Consider the following 23,712-nt stretch of genomic DNA (forward strand, 5'->3'; position numbering starts at 1 on the left):
TTTTCATCTTATTTTAAAAGAACGTGAAGGTTGAATGTTCATCCTGATACGGCGGCCGTATTCGTTTTCTACTTAAAGTGCAAGACTTACAAATAATCAAACACCAAAGAGAAATGTGATTAAATCACAGCAGAAAGTAGCAATAACAAGGTAATATAATGAACTCAAAACTCCAGCAGCCAATCAAAGGTATAAAAGCATTTCCTGCAATTTTAACAGTCAAAAGAGAAAACCAATCACAGAAACCTTGAGCCTTCTTTTGACAACTCACAGAAGCAAGAGAACCAATCCACGCACACTCGGGGTTGACAATAAGGCGGGACTGCAGGTTCATTGAAGAAATTCTTGAGGGTGCAGTTACTATGAACTTCGCACGCAAGTAACACCACTCCAGAGTCATAAACACTGCCAAGCCAGATGAAATTCAACCGTATGCAAAATTTAACCCATAAGATGGAAAAAACAGCATTTTTGTCAAAAAGGGTTATATTATCAAAAATGCAACTGTCAATTTAAACGCACTAGGTCCTCAAACTTCTAAAAGACTCCTCCTGCCCCACCGATGACAATTCTCAGGGAAGCGGCGGGGGACAACACAGCACCGACACTCGTTGCTGAACATCGCTGGTTCCTTTCTAAAGCTGTGTACTGAGCGGGCGCCGTCTCGGGTAAGCAAGCAGAGATGTCCCGTTCCTGGACACCGAGCTAGCGGGTCCGCGGCTCTCTAACGCTACGTCCCACTGGGTAATCGCCGCCCCGGCCCTCGCCCGCCGCAGTGCTGCACTGCTTTATCCCACTGCACCACCACAGGCTGGGGAATAAGGATTCCCTCGCTAGGAGGAATATGTTTGTTTTGAAAGCACTTTACTTTCTATAAGTCATTTCAAAGAGAACCCAATGCAAAACTAAATTTGAAAGTGGAAAAAAGAAAATCTCTGCTAGGCAAAGGATCCCTCGCTCATTAATTTACCACCCCCACCCGGTGCGGGGAAAAGGTAAACAGAGGCCCTACGCCAAGTGCGGGCAGAACATTCCCTGCGCCATTCCCGGCCGCCGCTTACGGCAAGGCCCCCTTACGGCAGCGTAAGCGGCGCTGCGAGCTAATCACAACACTGGGACGCAACAACATGGCGGCCGCGGGCGGGCGCTGCGCCGGCCGAGAGGGTTTACGCTACTCCGCCAGCGTAGGATCCCATGCGCTGGAGCGGCAGCGGCGCCCTCCAGCGAGCGTAAAACGCGCTGTGAATGGCGAGGCCCGACTGACAAAGGTGAGGGGGGAGGAGGGAAGGGGGGGTAATAAACACTCGAGTCCCTACCGATTCCTCCTCCTTCTCCATCCCGGTGGGCATCTGGGGCACGGCCCGGTTGATGGAGACGCAGTCGTTGAGATCAGGCATGTCCTTGCCGCGGTAGATAGGCAGCGGTTTGGCGGCGTCCAGCGCCCGCGCTCGGAAGGAGAGTTTACTCATTGTCTCCCCGCCTTACAGGAACAGCCCGGGCGGCGGCGGCGGGGCGGGTGGGGAGGGGGGGAGGACTCCCGCCGCCTCCTCCACCTCCTTCCTCAGTGCAGCGCGGCCGGCCCGCTCCTCCTCCTCCTCCTCACTGCCCCCGGCCACAGCATGGGCGCCCACCCCGCCCGAAAACAGCCCCCTGCCGCCCGCGGCCGCTTCCACACACTAGATCCGCCGCTCGCCCGCCCGATCCGCTCCCTGCGCCATGGCCAACATGGCGGACATTACCACAGCGGCGGCGAGCGATCCCGGCAGCCCGCGCGAGAGCGCGCCCCCGCCGCGGGGACGCGCCTCGCCCTTTCCCTCCCTCCCTCCTTCCTCTCCCTTCCCCTCCCTCGCCTGCCCACCCACTCTCTCCGCAGCGCGGCCGGCCCGCGGGAGCGTGCTCAGCCTCGGGCCGCTCTGGGGAGAGCGAGTGGCGACGGTCCTCCGCTCGGCGACCCGCGCTGTCGCCTTGTGGCAGGTGCCAGGTGCACAGGTTAACTCGCGCCTCCGAGCGTGCGCCTCTGCCTTCGCGGCCCCGACACCCCGCTCTTTGGGCGCCCGGGAGGAAGGCGCCGGGCACAACAGCCGCGCCGAAATTCGCGAGGATGCAGAAGTCTTTGAGCGAGAATGGAAGACGATAGCCAGGGCCACAACAGCCACCACCGAGCCCGTACTCATAAAGCGCTTATCTCCAAGGCCCCTCGTTGCGCCGGCTAATTCTCATCCTCCAATTCTCACATCTCCGGGAAGTGCCAAAGGTCCGTTCTGTCTGTCCACTCAGAGGGGCGCAGACCTGCCGGGTGTCGCCCGTCCCGAAAAACACTCACGCAGTCCCTGACCGCTTCCCCCATCTTCTCCTTAGTACCTGACCAAAGAGCTCTCCAAGATAAGGCATCTTTGCTCGTACTCGCCTTCGGCGGGGAGGATGCTGATGGCAGCAGTAAGGGTTAATGCTTGAGGCTGCCAGATGCAACAAGTGCACTTGAACCTGTCACCCAAACTCCATAGTTATTTGGTAGGTGATGGATATTCCACTGATTTCAAAAATATTGGAGTTCTTAAAAGTTGAACTTATAAAATTTAACGAAGACAGCACACATTTCCGCAGTGGCAGATACATGTAAAATATTAGGTGCCGTGGAAGACGCAAAGAAGTTTGAGATAAAGTTCCTGCCCTCATGGCAGGACGGTTGGAAAGATGAATAACTAAGAAACCTAAATGGTTGAAAAACTGGAAGGATAAATGACAGCAGGAAAAAAAGGTGTAGATACTTGAAAAAAAACTATACAGGAGATGACACAAGACACTAGAATATGATTAATTACCAAATAAGTTGTACTGTCAAGAATTGCTGTGAGAAATCAGAGAAAGGAGACATTACATTAGCCTGAGCTGGTTAGAGAATGTTCTAAAGAAGAGGGTAAATCAAGTTGACTCACAAAAGTACCAACTATTGTTGACATCAACCTCATTTAGCCAGGTGTCTTCATTACAATTTTCTCACAAAATCCCTAGGAAATGTGTACCATTTTCTAATAATTGATAAATATTCTGCCTAGTTTAGAGAAAAGTACATGATTCACTCAAGTCCAGAAGCAAAAAAATTTATTCCTACAGTCATTTCTATATGATATCAAAACTGTATATCTCCTCCATTACCTCTTCCTTATCCATTTTTGCCCTCTCCCTTTTTTCTCCTGTTTCTCCTCCTCTTTCTCTCCACCTCCTTTTTCTCCCCACCTCCCCCCTTGAAAGCAAAATGGTGGACATGGACTTTGGGGCAGTGTCTAAATAGTCTAACCTTCTTGGCCCAGGGAGACTTTGAGCATTGTTTAGCTGGACTTGAGTAATTTCCATCTACTTTGTTTTGTAGGAAACAATGGACATGCTGTGACTCACTTCTTGTAAGCAATACCTTCCTCAAGCTTATGGGCATGTCCTGTTCTGAGTGCTACCCTCTGGAGCAATTCCAGTTCTCTGCAAGGAAGAACAAGATGTTGTTGGGAGGGGGTCAACACTGGATTCAAGCCTGAAGGTGGTTAAAGAAATGAATCATCCCAAGCTTTTATCTGGGTGCCCAGCACTTCTCAGGTTCAGAAAGGATAGCTTTTTTTCTATTCCCTACAATTATCATTACTCTTTCTCAAGAAAGGATATATTGTGTATCTATACCAGCTTTATAGTGGTACTTTATATTATCTATTAATTGAATTTCATTTAATTCTCATAACCCTATGAAGAAATATTATAATTTTACTAATAAGGAAAATTAGGATCCAACAGATAATTTGCTAAGTTTCAACACTAATAACTCGCAGAATTGGGTTCAAATCCAGGTCTAGCTTTTCTCCAAAATTCTTGTTTTCTCAGCAGTCCAGCCTACTATCCAATAGTCAATAGAGTGCAAAACCCAGAGATTCAATAGCCTCAATTAAGGCAGGAACATCATCTCTGTTAATCACTAAACCCTCTGTTCTGTGCCTCACACTTAGCAGACGCCTAATAAATATTCGTCGATTTATAATAGTCCTTAGAGAGATTTAATGATACTGACCCCACTCCACTCCAGCTTAGAGTACACATACCTTATTGGCCTGTCATCCGACCTAGCCATTGCTGCTATTTGCTCTTATTATGGGCTACCCTGCTCTCCAGCTTCCTACTTTTGGGCACAGGAATTTTAGAACTAATTAAAGCAATTCAAAGAAACTTTTGAAACCTGAAATTCTATTACAGGAACAGGTTTTTGCTGTAGTAGTTGTTTTGCTGTTCTTTTTATTTGACCATGTAACAGATTTCTTCCCCAAATCTCCATTTTCCTCTTGCCCTGTAGGCAGTGATTACAGAGCTGGGAATAAAACAGTTGGAGGCAAATAACACAATACACTTTTCAAGTGAGACACAACCTCTGTTTTCTTGGCTTCCAATTCAGTGCCCAAACCAGAATGCCTCTGTTTCACATGTGGAAAGGAGCTTCTATTTGTATACGAATGTTCTTTTTAATAAAGTTTATTTCTAATCTATTTATCGAATACCCATATACTTGTTAATGATAACAACAAAAAATATCTTTCTAACTTTTGAAGTAGATCCTGTTATAAAATGTCTTTATCAAAACTGTTTCAAATGATTGTGCAGCCTAATATTAATTTCCATATACAATGCGCTGAGTACAGTCATCCTAAAATCAGTCTACTTCAAATATGCTCTGGACCAATTCCCAGTGACATGCATTTAAGCCAAGCAAGTGTCATATATAAAAACTCAAGAATTAGATATAGTTTTAAAGCCATATCAAAAATGAAACCACTGTCTAAATGTTATCTAAATTAGAATACCAGTCAAGTAACTGTAAGAATTGGGATATTCCGGTTTCCATTTCCCCATACTATGATCAGGACAGGCAGCTTCCAAATTATGAATTACTTTTTGAAAGGAACCTTAAAACTGGTAAACAGTTACTATTCAACTATTTCAGAGTTTCATAAATGTCACGTTCTTTCTAATTGGCTCTCTATTTCAGCAAAACCAATAGAAAGTTAATTGAGTCGGTATGTGAACTATATCCCCACTCCTCCCCCTTATGGCCCCAGGAATGAGCCCAGTACCAACAAAGCTTTGTTGTTTTCCATATGTAATCTGAATGTGGGGTCTGCGTTCATTACAATCAAATAGAATCAGCCCTCTGGTTCTAGTGCCCTTTAATGAGGCAACTCTGAATTTTTGAGACGCAGGGAAAGACACTTCCCTCAGAGGTAACATGCCAAACATCCACATCCACCTTTATATTTGCTACAGTGGAAAACCAGTGCTGAACAAAAATTGTGGCTGTAGCTCAGTCTCTTAGCAGCAACGCTTCTCTCAGACCTGGTTGGAATCACAGGGTGCCACCTTGTGTATAAGCTGACGATTTACTTCTCAGTTCCACAAAGGATCCAGATAGACTTAAAAATAATCAGCCCCAAAGCTCTGTATTTTATTACCAAGGAAAAATGAGACAGATGTAATTGAAGGAAACAGATTTGAAAACACAGTGCTCCAGAGAGTCCACAGCACTCAATTTTGAATCACACCGACAGCCTGTCTTATTCGTTGCCCAAACTGGACCGAAAAACACATCCAATGGCCCACACATGGAATAGATTGACGCCGCTCACTCAAGCTTTTGGACTGGGGTAGCAGTAAAAAGTAAAGCTCTTGTGACAGAGCTAATGAATCTGACTAGGAAAATTACCTGCATCCAAACAGCAAGTTAACTACATAAATTTAATTTCAGAACTTTGGATTTCTGAGGCACTAGGTTGCACCAAGGTGATGAATACGATTTTACTTATTTTAATTAAGTGCTGAGTTTCAAACAGGGAAACAATTGTTGGAGCCTTCCACAGGAGGTAAAATAGGGTCCTTGCCAATCCAGCTACCTTGCCTTGAGAAGTTCCATACTTCTCTAAATTCAGCACACCTGCCATTCTGCCAAAGCCACTGTTACATCCATGGAATTGGCTGGACCTTTCATATTATTTTCAGTAGGCAAGTGGAAGGAAGAGAATGGGGCTTTGGGGTTATAGGTGCACTTCTGATGGCTTAGATCTCTTGTAACATCTATTCTCAGTTGCCTTCCATGGCCTCTTCCATGGAGCATCCTTTTCTCCCCAAGCATCTCTGAAAGGTAACTTGGAAGATGGTTTCTCTCTCCCTGTGAAGGCAATTTAGCCTCGCTGATGTGCTGGCACATATCGATATCAACTGAAGCAGGCTCAGAGCACTGAGCTCACTAGGCTGAGAGGAGTACATTGTTAGGAATGTTGGGTTGCTATTCTAAATGTGCTCGCCCCACTTTTTTTTGGGGGGGGTCTTCTACCACCAAAGGACTGATGTTTACAAACCCAGCTTTGTGAATAGAATATGCAGTTAAATTCCTGAATTAAAGAAAATTGGTGAATTGGTTTTGTAACAGCCATGCCTTATTGATCTTATCTTTGTTGTTCCCAAAAGCAAAATGGTCTTTTTTTCTAAAAGAAAAGGTTCTAGAATTAGCATCTTGAGAGCCCTCTAAACTTCGGAGGAACTTGTTAGGAGGCAAAAAGGAAAACAAGTTAATGTCTCAAAATTAGAAGACAGGTGTACTTGTCTTTGGTCAGCAATTAAAGGTGACTTTGACATGGAAGGACCTGAAACCATTGAAATAAAATACACTACTTACCTAGATATTTACTGGCTCACCCACACCCCTCACCTTGTTTCAGAAAGGATTTTAGGTGGCTTTTGAGAGTAGCTAAAATGTGTTAGGATAGCATTTGGGCTCTAAATTTCCTAGTGACATGAAATTTCCTAGTCACCTGAAAATAGGAAACCTTGTCAGCTTCACAATTCACAATGTTCATTAGATAAAATGATTGCTCAGGAGATTTACAATTTTTTCCTAGTTCCAATCAGAATATCCAAGAGTTCATAAATAAAGCAACTAGTTGGTACGACAAGACACTCAACAATATCCTTAGACACAGAAGGGGCATCCCAGGGCTGTTTCTTATAGCGATGCACTATACAAACTGATGACATCATATGCAATACAGCACAAACAATTCTTCAAGAATTAGAAAGGACCTGGGGATGGGTTGAGCCCCACCCCATGCAGATCCGGGAGTGTGAATGGACTCCATAGGCTCCAAGCAATCCTCCCTGAATGGTTTTTTTCTCTAAGCTATCTCTTGCTAAACTTTGTGGTTGAGAGCTCAAAATTGTGCTCTATTACAATTGCCTGAAGTATGGCTCTTCTAAGTGCCCAATTAGGGGCAGAAACATATGCTTTAAATGACCGTGCTGTGGAGGATAGAGTTAACGTCCTTTTCTGGAAAGAAAGGAGCTTAACAAGGACCAGTGCCTCGATAGAAAGCTTGTCTCTCCTGCTCTTGCAGTGAGTTAAGGGTGTATCTACTGGCACAGCCAAGAGATAATTTTGGCTTTACATAAACAGGTGTGCATTGCTAACTCAAGTTAGATGGCAAGCAGGTGGGGGTAGAGAAGGGCGTTCTTGCACGCTGCCTCCACATAAAAGTTGTCCTCTAACGGGTGGCAGTAGCTGTTCTTTGCCAGTCTTGTTCTTCTAGCTCTGACTCAGCTTTCAGTGCCTACATAGTGCCTTTACTTAGAGAGCAGCCCCCTCTCTGCTACTTGCTATAGACAGCTTTTGTAGCCCAGCAATCTCTGTCAAAGCTGGTTTTGAAGGAAACTGAGCTTCAGAGTATCTTCTTTTAAAGGAAGACATCAGCTCCTCCTACTCAAATCCATATAGGGGATGCTTTTATACCAAGTCCCCTATCTTCCATATTTACCCACTCCAGCAGTCCTTCGCAGCACTGGGCATTTCCCTCTAGGGCTGGTACATAGGCCCATGCCCACAGATGACCCAGACCTGTCATTTTAGGATAACTTATTGGGACTTCATGGACAAAGGGATTCCAAAAGTGTTTGTTGGTTTGAAGGCCAATTTTCCCCCATCACGTTGGTGTCCTCCGTTAAGTTTGGGGGCAGCTATAGCTTGGTCTGGACCTTGCTACTTAAGGCCCTACTGATTCTTTTGGTCTTTTCTTCTACTACTTCTCTATTTCATGGAGATGAAATGGCCTAAATAGTATGTTTCAACCCATGTATGCGATAGCTCCAGGCATTTAAAATGTGCTGAGTGACTAACCAAAGAAAACATTTAAAACATATTTTAGACATAGAGACAAGTCTGGAACATTCTATCAAAATATGCCTTCTAATGAGGGAAATGAGATGGTGGCAGGAAAAGGAGTGGTGAAGGTTAAATAATAATAATTCTAGACAGATGCTTTAACAAACTCATTTTTAAAAAGTCAGATAATGGAGCACACTTCCACTTTGAAGAGAGACAAAGCTCTCTCCAAGTATTTTATGACCCTTGTTACATTGCTTAACCTCTGAGATTCTATTTGTGAAATAGATATAATGTGCCTATCTCATAGGCTCCTTATGAGAACTAAATGAGAGAACATGATACAAATTGACAAACAGTGCCTGGCAAATAGTAGAGGTCCTATCAACATTAAAACTACTGTTTCTGTTCCCTTCCCTCTATCTTTTTATTTACATAATTTGAGGTGATCAAAATTAGATAAAATTAAAACTGTAGCACATATAAGATAAAACTTTGAGTTTATGGTTTATTTTAAATACTTTAATTTATAACTAAAAGGAATGTTCCATCACCACCCCCATAATTCCTTATTCCCTGGCCATGTTTGGGTCTCAGGCATGGAATAGAACTATTATTCAAATCATCATGCCCATAGGGCTCTGTCAAAGAGAGAACAATAGATCTTTCAGCATGCAATTTTATCTTTATTCAGGATGGGCAGACATATCTAAACACTTAATCAGATTCTTTGAAAATTCTGATTTGTATTTCATTTTCCAAAAGTGCTCTTGGAGGGTAGGGATCCTGCCTTTCCTTCTTTCTTTCCTCTCACCCTCCCTCCCTTACTTTCATTCTCTTATTTTAGGAAATTCTAAAGCTAATTTTTACAAGTTCAAATTTCTGTCTGAACAGCAACACGATTAGCTCCTGTCCAAAACCAGAAAGAGATGGGCTACTTATCCATGAAAATCCATGACCTAGCTTGTGTCTGAGTTTATGTTTATCTGTAAAATATTGCTACTACATTCACAAGTGAGAGCATAAAGGATACTAACAGGAGTCATAATATAACATACTGATAGGCTTTCAAAAGGAATTTACAAATGATGTTTGAAAATAAACTTTGTCTGATTGTTTTCAACAAATCTGTCTGATCATAGCCACCCTAAAGACTCACATGTCCTTCAGTCAAACACAGTGACTACAATTGATTTATTTGTTTATTTATTTATTTATTTAGTCAGAGAAGAAGGAAGTAATGATACTGGTTTGCTCACATGATTTATAAATTATCTCTGAAGGCATTTCCGAAAGAAGGGTTCCAAAAATATAATAAGCTTGTCCAAACCTCCACTTCGAAGGATCACACCAATTTGAATGTGTACTTATTAAGCCAGGCCCATCACTTACTGACCTTTTCTGTATTATCTGTTGACATAATTAAGAGGAAAATATTGGAACATAAAACTTGGTTTACCAACCTTTCCTAACTCCTAAGATGAGAAATTCTCTAGACAAGGTTTAGCCCAAAAAGAACAATAACCAACCTGCTCAACATTTTGTTCTCCAATAAGATATTTAGTCTTTATTACTTTTACAAATTTATGAACAGCTCTGAAGACAGTATTTGAATTAAGATAAACACTTGATTCTATTCAAGCTTGATTCTATTTGGTAGCTTTAATGTAACCTTTAGTCTATACAAATTCTATCACTTTTAGAATTGCCTTATCCTAATTAGAAATAATTTGGCATTATATGAAATAGTAAAAAGAGAGGGAACAGCCCCAAATACTTAGAATTGAGAATGCCGACTTCGTTTTCATCCCCAAACCAAAGATTTGTTTTCTACCCTAGAAGCTGATGCTTGTTTTCAGTAGTACAGCTAATAGCCCAGAGCAGGCACAATTATTGACTTCTCCCCTGCCCTTTTGCCTGATCTATAGCAATAAATTCCCAGGGTAGCCGCACAATTATATACAACGTGATCACTATCACAGCAGGCCCAGCTAGATATGGATACGCAACATGATCACTTACCCAGTAGGCACTGTTCAGTATGGTTAGACAACATGATCACTACACAGCAGGCCCTTTTCAATATGGATTCCTAACATGGTCGTGACTAATACACCAGGCAACTTGCATGCATCAAACTGCAACACCATCTGTGCAGGAACAGCTTGATGGCGATGTGTCATGTAATACCTAACTCCACATGTGTGCCCAGGTATAGACACCTTTCACAAGGTCATTTAGCACAGTAGGTTCTGCCATACAGAAATTTGACCACAGATATACTGGAAGCAGATTTGGCCCTGCAGATAACATGTGATAGGGACACAAAATAGAACTGCTAACATGTCAGGCAATATTCTGACTTTAGCCAAGTGCCAATAAGCAAAACCTAGTGAACAAAAGATCCGTGATTTAGAAAATGTCATAACAAATGAACCCAAAGGAAAAGACAAGGAGCACACCGCCTTGTGTGCGGGATTTTCCTGCACCCACACTACCAATGCTTCAGGCAGGAAAGGACGCATTTGACATTATCCTGCTATCTCATTAGAGCACATCCTTTTAGTGCAAGGTGCTGTGTCTCTGAGCTGCTTTGATGTGTGTGAAAATATGCCAACGTCTTTGCGTAAAGTAATGTTATCAACAGTTGTGGTGAATAAAAAGGAAAAACCTTTCAGGCAAATAAATGGAATATTTCTTTTTCGCCAGCTTTAAAGAATCAAGTGGATTTGCAAATTTGAAATCAACAAAATTTGAAATCAGATTAACAAAAAGGAGACTAATTATTTTCTCAAAAAGCTTTTTATTTAGTTTTAAATGATGTTGCTCCCATAGATTCCAATTTGGCTGATCTGGAATGTGGCCCAGAAATACACATTTAACAAATATGCCAGGTGATTCTGCATTAGAGTATTCTATACAGCTTTATCCCATTGGTTCTCTTTTCTTTCTCATCTTTTCTATAATTTTCCCCTTCCTCTTTCTCTCCCTGTCTCCTCTGCCATTCCCTTATCTTTCTTTCCTTGGCCCTATCCTCTTCCTTTATTTTTGCTTCTTTTATCTAGGTATGGGCAGGGATGGGGAGGATAGTAGAGGGTCAAGAGGAAAATGGAAGAAAAAAATCCTGCCAATTCCATTAACCTCAAGCCATGTTCAAAAGCAATACGAGGTCTCATGTATTCTCTGTGCCGCTTTAACTGTAGTACACAGATCATTTCACCTAATTTTCTATAGTCGTGGTTAATAGAAGGAGGACATCAAGACCCAAGAGAAGATAGACAGAGTTCTAGTATTGAGCCTACAATTGTCTAATTTGGTTCCACCAACTAAAAGATGCTTCATTTAAAATACTTAACAGCAAGCCTGAGATTGGAGCAACTACCATCTTAATTTTCCACCAATGGCCTTTATAAATAATGAGGCTAAGTTTGCAAGATCATCCCTTTTCTCTTCCCTCTATCCCGATTCTTCATCTATTTACTCTTGTCTGGTTTTATTTACTTTTGCCATGAGCTGTTTCGTTGAACGTGAGTGAAGCAATGTAGTTTGAAGAACCCTAAGGGTCAGGAGGCCTGTGTCCACCTCTGGCCCTGGCATTAGCTAACCTTTTAATCTTGGACAAGTCATGCAACCTCTTTAGTCTCATTGTCCTCACTGTAAAGAAATTTTAGTTCTAAAATTATACAGAATAAAAAGCAGTTATATTACTTTTCTCTAATGCCTCAAGATAAATGTGTCTAGGTATGAATTATAACAAAGTTTTTAGCATCCAGAATAAGTGATTGGATTGTTTTTGTCCTTAAAAAAAATTAATAAATTTTACTAAGGAGTATTATCTAGAGCAAGAATTAAATGGCTGCCAAATCAAAGCCAGAATGGTAAAATAAAAACATATTAAAAACATAGTCTGTAAAACAGGTTAATGTTTTAAATTAAACTACTAGCTTCTCAAATTTCCTTATTGTTAAGGATATATTTATTCTTATCATGATTATCTTTTAAAGAAACTATTAGGAAACTTTTTAAAAAATTAAACAATTTGAATGCATTAAAACATTAGCTTTATTATTACCACAACTCATTTTTAGATGCTCCTTGAATAACACAAAGAAAAAGTGTTTTTAATTTTTTTCTGAATGCTTATAAACAAGATGAGACTATGATATAGAACTAAGGCATATAGAGTTCTTAGGACAGAAAACCTTTCTTCTTGACCACAACGTATCAACCGTTATGGTGCTATTCCACAGAAGGAAAAGAGTAGGAGCTGCAGGGAGGGAGGAAGGGGAGGAAAAGAACTAACGCTTATGGAACAATATCATTTACCAGGCACTATACTGGTTACTTTTAATTTATTTAATAGATAACTATTGAATGCCTTCTATGCCTAACCTTCTATGCTGAGCATGAAATGGTGAGCAATAAACATATGGCCTTTGCCCACATTTAACCCTATAATAATCTTTAAAAGTCCACATTATTGACCCACGTTCTTTGCACAGCTCACTTTGCATTTTATTGCAATTCGCGAAGTTTAAAATGTTTACTCTCACCCCTCACAGGTTATAAACATACCCTTTCTTTCTATCCTCCACCTGATATTGGTGATGAATAAGTGTTATTGAGTAGAGAGCTATTCAGATATTACCTCCTTTTACTGAATTATATAAATTAATAAGAATATTAGCCTCTAACTTCTACCATCTATCCAAAGAAGTCAATGAGAAAAATTAATAGCCTGAAATTTACTTAGATTTCATAATGTTCTATATGTTTTTGTTGTGATTTTTCATTTTTCATTGTTGTAAAATACAAATTACTAATTTATCATCTTAACTGTTTTTAAATGTACAGTTCAATATTGTTAAGTATATTCACATTGTTGTACAGCTAATCTCCAGAACTTTTTCATCTTACAAAACTGAAACTCTGTACTCATAAAAAAAATAACTCCACATGTCTCCTTTCTCCAAGCTTCTCTCAAACACTGCTCTACTTTTGTTTCTATGAATTTGACTAAGTATCTCATGTAATTGGAATCATACAGTATTCATCCTTTTGGGGTTGGCTTATTTTACTTAGTATAATGTCCTTGAGTTTTATTTATGTCATAGTATGTGTCAGGACTTCCTTCCTTTTTAAGGCTGACTAATATTCCATAACATGTATATACCACATTTTGTTTATCCATTCATCCATCATAAACACTTGGTTGCTTCTACCTCTTTGCTATTGTGAATAATGTTGCTAAGTACATGAGTGTGTAAATATTGTTTTGAAATCTTGCTTTTAATTCTTTTTGTACATACCCAGAAGTAGAATTGCTGGATCATATAGTAGTTCTATTTTTAATTTTTTGAGGAAACTCCATACCGTTTCCCATAGCAGCTGCACTGTTTTACATTCCTTCCAACAGTTCACAAAGGTTCTTATTTCTCCATATTCTCTCCAACACTTTTTATTTTCTGATTTTTTTTTTAAATGGTAGCCTCATGGCTTTATTGTGATATCTCTTTGTGGTTTGCATTTTGGATTGCATTTCCTTAATTATTAGTGATGTTGAGCATCTTCCATATGCTTGTTGGTCATTTGCATAGCTTCTTTGGAGCTGTCTATTTCAATTCTTTGCCCATTTTTAAATTGGGCTATTCGATTAAAAATAAGTAAACTTATTGTATGGTTTTTTATAGTTTATATAGCATTTTCACAGAATTCACTGTATTTTACATTCACAATAACCTTGTGGGCTGGCAGATAGCTATCTTGCCGTCTGCAACAACAAAAACTGAAAATGAGAGAAACAGTACTTTGAGTAGTCATTAATAGGCAGGGCCAGGTCTAAAAGCTTTGTCGACCATGTCCTAGATCTTTCTACTCACCATGTTTTATCCTTCAGGTTCCTGATCCTGGAATGCATCCTCCCCTTTCCCTCTTCCTGCCTTTACTTATGAGCATCTTGCCCCATTTGTACCTGCTCATATATTTTTCAAGGCTCATATATTTTTCAAAGCATTTCTCCATAAAACTTTCTCTAACATACTCCAAGCCTATCAGCCAGAAGTAATCTCTCAGGTTCTTTCCCCATAGCACTTTTTGTGTGTTTTGCTTAAGATACTTATCACTTTCTATGTTGCACCATAGTAAGTTGTGTACATGTCTTGTCTCCTCTACTACACAATAGACACTGAGGGCAGATATTTTCTCATCTTTGAATCCTCATAGCACTTCGTAGAAGGCCTTACTTACTAGAAAGCAGAAAACATAAGAGGCATTATTGAATGTTTGAATCAAAGAATGAAGTGAAAAAGGTAAAAGTCCCAAGAACATGGTCTTTGGGAAAGAAACTGTTTCTAACACTTTCCTGTCTCTCCAGTTTACCCTATTTATTCCAAACGTGAGAGCGGAAACATACTCTAGAAAAGTTCAAAGGTTTTCAGCCAGTGTACTTTCTGTTTAGTTTTAATGGAGGGGTCACCCAATTTTTTACACAAAGTCAACTAGGCATAGAGCATTACACTTGGGTTTAATAAACTTGGGTTTAAAAAAGCCTACAAGCATAAGGTGTTTTTGTTAGTAGATTAGGGACCTTGATTATTAGATGGAAGACCTTGAACATCAGGCTAAGGGGTCTGCATGAGCCATCTGCATCAGACCCAGAAGGTCCTTCACTGAGAGTTCCCATCACTTCCCAGGTTCTCTCTTTTACACAGTGTAATATAACCCAGTACACCAGCTACATACATTTTTATTAAGTTGGTATAGGTTACGCACCTGTAACTATCGTTATTAAATAGTTTGCTACAAGTTCAAAGTTTTAAGCACAGCCTCTTAAGTTTCCCTCTCCTATAAGCTGACAGGTTCGTCCTCTGGCCTGAACATTGGGGCCATCGTTTCAAGTTTTTTGTTCTCACAATACACCCCCTCTCAGGCCCACACTAGGAATAAAGCTCAATCTTGAGGATTAAAGGAATAAAGCTCAATCCTGGTCAGGGGCTCAAAATCCACTACTTCAGCAGTCCCCAACTTTTTCGGCACCAAGGACTGGTGCTCCTATGAGGATCTAATGCCTGATGATCTGAGGTAGAGCTGAGGCAGTGATGCTAGCACTGGGGAGCAGCTGCAAAAACAGATGAAGCTCAGCTTGCTCGCCTGCCACTCACCTCCTGCTGTGTGGCCCTGTTCTTAACAGGCCACAGACCGGTACCAGTCCACAGCCTAGGGTTTGGGGAACCCTGCATTACTCATTTCACATTGAAAGGAATTCCTGCTTCATACATGTGAAAACAATTTCAATTAAATAAGGGTGAATATATTTATAAACAGCATTATCTCAAAGGATCTGCAGTAGCAGTTTAACTGTCACTGGCTCTAAATCTCTGTTGGTTTTTATTCTATGCTTAACTTTTTGGTTGTCATTAACAATAGATTATTTGCTAAATTAAAATCATTCAAAACAAAGATAAAATGAGTTCCTTGTGGATGTAGAAGCCTCTTCATTCCTTTGGCACACCCACTAACTGCTTTCAATTGTGGCACCATTTCTCCATGATCAGACTCCTACTGTTCTCCTAACTCCAGTGGTCTCCTAACTAGATGCTCTTGCCCAGTCTTGCCTTCTTCCCATCCAGTCTTCACAGTGGTGTCAGAGCAGTCATTCTGAACATGCAATTCTATTTGTATATTTTCTTTGTTTCCTTAGCATGGCTTACACCCCTCCAGGGCCTCACCCTCTGCCACTTCTCCCCATCCCTCACTGTCCCCTAGCCCCGATGTTCATGTCCTTTATGTCATACTACACACCCCCTGTACTCTAAGCTGGCCGTGCTCTTTTACAATGGGATTTTTTTTACACGTTATTCCTTGGAGTTTCTGCTCAGTATCCTCATAGTGTACCTTCAATAAATCCATTCTCTGTGAAGATACCGTGATAGGGATGCCCTCCCACCCTCCTACCGCCTTGGGCATCATTGATTCAGGCCTTCTCTCAGAACTCTATGCAAAATTAACTCTGTTGGGGCATTATTCATATTGCCCCACTGTTTGTCAGTTCATCTGTCCTGAGCCTTTTAATTTTTCAAGCCTGAGTATCTAGGACAGTTGAGCTCAATAAGTAGTTGTTGAATGAATGACTAATGCACCCACAGGCCTTGACTTTAGAAAGTACTCTGTAAATCTTAGTCCCCTCTCACCTTTTTTTCCTGTCCCCTATTCCATTTAATTCCTAAAAACCATAATTTCTATTTTGTCTCAAACCAGGTCACCATATGGGGATCCCAAACACAAATGTCCACTTTCAGGAAATCATATTACCAGTCATGACGAAGAGATCATTTTCTATTTTCAAGTGGTCTAGAGTGAAAGAAAAGTCCTTGCATCCATCGACTGTGTTTCACTCTCATGCTTGAATCAAGCTTTAAGTCATAGTCATTCCTACCCCTTGTAAAACAGAATTTTACCCTACAGAAGTAATGGCAGAAAAGAAAAACAGAGGTTATATTTCAACCAGTTTAAACTAGACATTCAGTTCAATGTTTTACTCCTTCTCTGTGCCCGGCTGGGTGTGAGCTAGGCATTTGCACATGTTCTCTCTGGCTCTAATAATTTACCCAATTCAGGTTTCTCAACATTGGCACCATTGACATTTTGGGCCAGATAATTCTTAATTGTAGGGGCTTTCAAGTGTATCTTAGAGTGTTTAGCAGCATCCCTTGCCCCCTATCCACTAGATGCCAGCAGCAAACCCACCCCAATCGTGACAACCAAAAATGTCTCCAGACATTGCTAAATGTCCTGTGTGTGTTGGGGTGGGGACAGAGAATCACCCCTGCTTGAAAATCACTGATGTATCTGATTTCTGCTCATCCTTTATATTTTAGATAATCTGTTACCACCGCTTGAAAGCCTTCCTTGACTCCTCAGAGTGGATAAAATGTCCTGTTATATGTTCTTATAAAATTGTACACCATTCCTTTAGAGTATGTATTAAGCTCTGAATGCTTATTTGCATGCTTTTTTGCTTATTATTTTTTCCCCTAGTTTATAAGATCCATGAAAGTGGAAACTGGATCTATTTTTTCACTGTTGTATGCCTTACTTAGTACAGCACCTGGCTCATATTAGGTAACCCATAAACAAATGATATGTAAAAGAATGGGGATACAGAGATTAAAGATGTAATCTCTACCTTCAGTAATAAAATTCAAAAAAATTCAGAGAAAACATGGATGTGAACCATCGGCCAGAAGTATCAAGGGATATGGGAGCTTATAAATAATGTTCCTTCTGTATAATTGAGACAGTGGAAAGCACCTATACAATTTGTGTGGCAGGAGAGTCTGATGAGACACTATGAGGGGATGAAGGGATGGGCACATACAGACTTGATCATCTGCAAGAGTTGGGCCATGCAGGCTAATGCCCAGAAGGAGCTGAGGCTCACTTAGTGAAGCATGAGAAGGACTTTAGAAGACCATGTTTAGATGGCAGGATTCTGTCTGCATGAAAAGCAGCAGTAGTAGTTGTGGCCCGTAAGAGAATCTGGAACAGGGAGAAGCTAGAGTAGCCTGTGTGGAATCCTCAGCTCCCAGCTTCTGGTACCTTCTGCAGCCATAGCTAAATTCAAAATAAAGTAATTGATTTTTTTCCTTTAATGAATGGATAAAAGATCATTCTCCTTTATGAAGATGTAAGCAAAATAGGAACTAAAGTATTTTATCCTATCTGCTGTTAAAACATTTTCCAAATAAGGGGTCTTAAATTGTTCTCATCTTTTCTTACTCTAAACTTTTTAAATTTGATTTGTTTGTTTGTTTATTTATTAGAAGGGTATTAGAGTCAGAGTCTTGGCAGCAAAAAGACAGACTCGATAAAGGTATTGTTTACAGGATGTGTTGGGAAACCACAAGGATAGTGCTATATCTGGGGTCTAACAGTGAAGTATTGTTTTCACCTGTAGGCCTGAAGGAGTAAAGGAGAGGTTACAGGAAAGAGGAAGAGAAAGAGAGAGGCGGGGGCGGGAGGCCGGTGGGGGGGTGGGGGGGGAGGGTGGGCGGAGGGGAGCACACTCATGCACACGTGAGAGTGCCCTATATTTATAGAGGGGGGTGCCTGCAATGAGCTGTGGCCTCAGAAGTGATGCAGCCAGCCTGCAGTGACCAGGCAGGGAGGGAGCACAGAAGATGATTCAATACCCAACTTTGCTCTCCTTTTCTTCCTTGACCCTTCTCCATCTGCTGCTCCTCCTCACTGGTAGAGGTCAAGTAAGCAAGGTCACCTGCTGATTTAGTCCACAAAGGTAAGCCTCCTGGGGCCCGGGAGAGAGAAGAGAACAAAGAGGACAACAGAAAATATGCAATACAGTGTATCATCATATGCCATTTTCAGAGGGTGGACCATTACATTATTTCAGACTTAACATCAATAATTTGTGAAATAGCATTGATTTTGTGACATTTTTTTTTTACTAGGAGATGGAGTATACTTCCTGGTGTGTATATACTTTAAAAGTAGATACAACACAGAGAAATCCTATATGACTGTCTCAGACGATAATTTTCATAGTCATTATAGTGGTTCAGACTAAAAACTAGGCTAGCACCAGCTTCCGAGACCCCTGTTACACTCTTGAGAATGGCTACATGAAAGAGACTGAATAAAACTTAACCTATCTCTGCCTCTCTCCTTTAGGGGTGTGATAGGATCATATAATAGAGCCTTCTTAACTTTCTGTACCAGGAGGTAGAAGCAACAGATGTGGGAAGAACCATCATGGCTCTTTGAGGAAGTTTAGAGGGAAGAAGGGAGGAGGGAGGGAGTGAAGAAAGGAGGAAAGAGGGAGAAGAGAGAGAGGAGAGAGGTAGGAGGGAGGGAGGGAGGGAGAAGGAAGAGGTAGGCAGCTTTTGGGATGAAAGGAACCTTGGCAATAGGTGGCTAAAAAGGAATATTACAATGTTTGCCTGTGTGTCATGCGATATTATATCTCTCCCCTTGGAATTTTCTGAAAGACCTAAGTAAAGATTTAAGTTGCTTCCCAATTTTTAATTTGACTCCTAAGCTGTTCAGATAAAGACCTCAAGTCATCCTAGCTGTCTGTAGGCTACAGAAGCAAAGAACAGATGGCCATCTGGACAGGGGCCCTAGAGCCAGAAGGAAAATGTGAAGAGCATGGAAACTCAGAGATGCCAGCCTCAACATGATGCCTAGGTGAACTCTCCCCTACTCTCACTCACCTAAATTTTCTAGGAAGAGAGAGCATATTCATTAGTATGGAGGGTTCATGGATAAAGAAAGTACTGCCTACTGCAACATACTAATAGGCACAAACACTGAAGAAAGGTGGGGTTGGCAGCCACATGTATTAGACAGACCCCTTTTAGGATAATGAAGTCTACTAGGAATGATTCTACTTGCTGTCTGAGACCAAACCTTGGCTTCTGCCTGTCCCATCTCTTGAGTCCTGATCTGGGCTTGTCGCCCATGCTCCCATCTGTCCTGCTCAGTACTTGGCACTCCTTCCTGTCGATAACCTCAGCCTCCACCTGTCTGTGCCTTTGATGAGCCCCTTCTACAAATTCTAGCCCTAGCATGTATGTAAACTACATGTTTTGATAACTGCTTTTCCTAACAATATATTTCTTCCAATCTTGTTTGAGATTCTTGACACTGTCTTGGCTTGAGATTATATGCTATTCCCACATCATAACTAGGATCAGTTAGGGCCTGATATTAAACCAAGTTCTGACACTGTCCTTGAGATACTCCAGCCTGGCCCAAGTTAACTACCTCAATCCCTGCAAACCAATATTATATCACTAATATTTATTGCTTTCCCCACCCCATGAGCCTAGCATTTTGTATGAATTATCTCCTGTAACCCATGTGAAATATCGGTATGTAAGAGAACACTACCTTTTTCTATTTCATAGATAAAAATGAGAAAACATAGAAAGGTTGAGTAACTTCACTAAGGTCAGGTAGCTAGAGGGTGGTAGATTTGGCACTGGAACCTAGGTGGTCAGACTTCTGAGACTATGCTCTCAACCACTGTGCTCCATGTGCCACAGTGTTTTTAACCCTCCAGAAAGGGGTCACCCAAGGCCTGCACACAGCTGTGTGTTCCAGCGTGGAACGCCCTCCCTCATTCTACACCTGGTGAGCTCCTTCTCATCCTTCAAGTCTCAATTTACATGTTTCCTCCTCATAGTCATGGTCTCTCTCACTTATATTCTCTCATGTATCCTGTTTTTCTCTGTTCCATTTATCCCAATAAATATCCCTTTCTATGTTTACTTGTCTAGGGTATTATCTTGCTCTGCCAGGGCTGGGACTAGGTATTTTTGGCTCAGCACCATATCCCCACTACTGAGCTCAGCAAACTAGCCCATGGTAGTCAATATCTTTTGAATAAAGGACTTAATAAATAGACTTCATTCTGGCATTCTTCTTATCCTAGAACCTCCCAAAATTCCATCTGTTACTAAATTGCTGAGTCTGTGGCAAATACGTTTTGTTGTTTGCTGATGATAAAGCAAACATTTGTCTTTTGAAGGAAGATTTTGTATTTGGAGATAGAGGAAAGTTTTTTGAGGTCAAATTTGCAGAGTAAGCTTGTCACAACTAGGTAAACTGACTTTGGTTCAAAAATGCCTTGTGATTATAAAGTATTAAGGCTGTGTGTGTGTCCTAAAGATGCTGCAAAAGAAGGGTTCTAACGGTCACCTAATGGCGGTGGTCCTAACGAGTGTACCGTCTATAGGGAACAATTCAATTGGTTGCATACATTCTAGCACATTTGTTCAAGACTAGCTTTATTGCTTTCTAATTAGATTTCCAGTGTGCCCAGTTTAGTCCAGCATCCTTAAACTTTTTGGACTTAGGACACTTTCATATTTTTTAAAATAGTGAGGATCCCCAAAGAGCTTTTGTAATAAGGATTATATTGGTCAATATTTATCATACTAAAATTAAAACTGAGAAATTAAAAAATATTTATTAAATCACCTAACATTAACATTTCTTTTGATATGTTGTCTTGATTGGAGTATATGGAAAAAACTTCAATGTCACCTGGATACATGGCTGGAAAAAGAAGTATTTTAATAATCTTTTCAGATAACTGTGGCTATTCTTGGATATTATACCAAAACTAAATGATTGATAATTTCTGAAAGATTAGCTCAATATGAAACATGAAACTATATCAATGAACTTTGTGTACTTTGTTACATTAAAATCCATTCCCCTATCTTGTATTTTGAATGGACCTGTGCATGATTTTGTAATATATTATTTAGTCACTGGGAAGATAGTGGTTTACTGAGCTATGCACATCTTCTAAATGTTCATGCATTTTATTAAACAATACAAAAAACAAACATTCATTAATATCACTACTGACATTGTCAGAAAAGCCTTTAAGTATTGGAAAACTGTCAAGTTCGTGGTGGCAGATATGTTTTTTAAAATTAGTAATTTTAATAATTTTTGTTTGAAAGCTTGAATTTTATCATTGGCAATAACAGTGTCAGTTATTTTCCTTGATAGTGACAGACTCACTTTGTTCATTTTCAAGAGAAGATCTACAGAATAACCATGAAAAAAGTGATAGTTTGGCTCGCAATTTAAACAATTACACAAGTACTTTTGTTTACGTTACATTGTACTTCAACATACAGAAGTTCTTTATGCAGACTTCCCATGTGTCGGAATATTAAAAAGACATATACTCAAGGGTCAAGATCAAATTAAATTAATAGTTTTTACTGCTTACCAAGGAAATTCTTAACTGAAGTAGGCTGGCTGTCTTCCTTCCTTCCTTCCTTCCTTCCTTCCTTCCTTCCTTCCTTCCTTCCTTCCTTCCTTCCTTCCTTCCTTTCTTTCTCTCTCCCTCTTTCATTCCTTCTTTCCTCCCTCCCCCCACTCTTTTTTTGTGGTAATAAAGAATATAATGACTACTGCTTGGTGTTGCTATCTTGATTTGTGCAAAGGCACCAGCAGGTTTGACTGCCATTGCTTTCACACCATCAATGCAAATGTCAGCATAGCAGCTAAGGCAAATAACACCTTAATATTAGAATGAGAATAGTTTCAACCTTTTTAACCCCTCAGAATGGACTTGTGTACTTCCAGGAGTCTGCAGACCAGTCTTTGAGAACTGCTGTGCCAGTCTGTCTGCTATAAAACTTTCCAAGAGCCTTCTGCAAAATGATCCCATCGTCTTCCAGTATAATGTGACCAGACAATATACCTGTAAGACAGTGTAAGCCCCAAACTGGAAAATGGCTCCAAAACCACAAGAGGAAAAAGAATGTGGGAGAGGATAGAGTTGGTTATGGACAAAAAAAGCAATTTTTGTGCCAACATATTTAGTCATAAATACATTATAATGGTGTTGATTCTAAAATCTATCTTTCATTGCCTATAATATGCTTCAAGAACAGTCTCAGTAGTCACTGCGTCTTGCTGGCTTCTTCTAATCCCACTTCTCAGAGTACACAAAACTATGAATTTACTTTTGAGGGGAAAAGCAACAGCAATTTAGGCAGATAACGTCTTACTTCATAACCAGAATTTGCATTTTAGCCTAAATTTGGTTGCTTCCTACCAGTCCGATTTGGGGTTTCGCTTCTGGCCAATTTCATGGCATCTTCTATCCTTCCCCAGGTGCTTATGGTTGTGTTTAGTGGCTAATTAATAATGGCCCATTACATCTGGGAGAGGAAAACTTTGTAAGAAAGTTTTTTACTTGGGGGCACAGGCTTTACTTTTTAAATGAAGAGCATAATTATTCATTTAAAGAATGTTTTAGCCATAGAGCTGTTCTCTGGGTGGAGCAAATGACCCATGTTCACAGTCAAGGAGGAGAAAGTAGAGGAGCCCACCTCCTAAGGCCCTTTGTGTGATGTTGAAAAACTGGGGATGCTGTGTTTGCATGGCTGGCCCTAGGGGAAGGTGCCTTGGAGAGGAGCAATCCAAATAGAATCTGGATGAAATAGAAGAGAGAGGAGAACAGGCCATATTTGTCACATCAATGCAGTTTGACTATTGTCAGGGAAAATGAAACTCTGTTCTTTTAGCATCTTTCCTAACTCTGAAAGGCACAGACATAGTTCTCCTGAACAGAACCTATTCCACTCCTGGGAATTAGGTTTGCAACAAAGTCTCATATTAGTGCCAGGCCGGTGAGCCGGAAACACTAGAAGAGGTTGATGAACCAGCAGGCCTAACCTTGAGACTGTGGAGGTAGAGTACTGGAGTTCACGCAGTGATGAAATCCCAGAAAGGGTCAGCAACTGCTTCATGCCCCTGCTCTATGTTGGGTGGCATGGACCTTGCTGGAGACGTTGATTGATGAATTGGAATCAAGAATTTTCCCAATCTGCTGTCAATAGGCAGGAGGGAGAAGGTTATGAAATATGAGCCATCCAGGAGTAGGGGAAAGGGAGCTAGAAAGTTTTCCTTTTTATGAGGAAAGGCTCATTGACCAAGGAAACTCAGTCTGGGTCAAGGCTGCTCCTGGTAACACAAACAATGGTGCC

At 40.8% G+C, this 23,712-nt stretch overlaps 1 protein-coding gene and 1 long non-coding RNA gene across 4 annotated transcripts in view; one reads left to right on the plus strand and one right to left on the minus strand.

Moving 5' to 3' along the window:
• EPC2 (enhancer of polycomb homolog 2) overlaps positions 1–1,737 on the minus strand; it is a 103,442-nt gene extending 101,705 nt beyond the window's left edge. Inside the window, exon 1 of one of the 3 annotated variants that reach the window (XM_016151135.2) lies at positions 1,317–1,737. In XM_016151135.2, coding sequence (XP_016006621.1) covers positions 1,317–1,469 — 153 coding nt within the window. In that variant the 5' untranslated portion in view covers positions 1,470–1,737. The remainder of the gene's footprint in view (positions 1–1,316) is intronic. The other 2 variants (XM_016151136.2, XM_016151137.2) reach the window with 2 other exon arrangements.
• LOC118613620 lies at positions 1,125–4,520 on the plus strand. The gene is made up of 2 exons (XR_004955558.1): positions 1,125–1,268; positions 3,371–4,520. It is a non-coding gene; the product is annotated as an uncharacterized LOC118613620 (long non-coding RNA).
• Positions 4,521–23,712: the final 19,192 nt, after the last annotated feature.

This window comes from Rousettus aegyptiacus, unplaced genomic scaffold (assembly GCF_014176215.1).
Source record: "Rousettus aegyptiacus isolate mRouAeg1 unplaced genomic scaffold, mRouAeg1.p scaffold_m13_p_2, whole genome shotgun sequence".
Classification (NCBI taxonomy): Eukaryota; Metazoa; Chordata; class Mammalia; order Chiroptera; family Pteropodidae; genus Rousettus; species Rousettus aegyptiacus.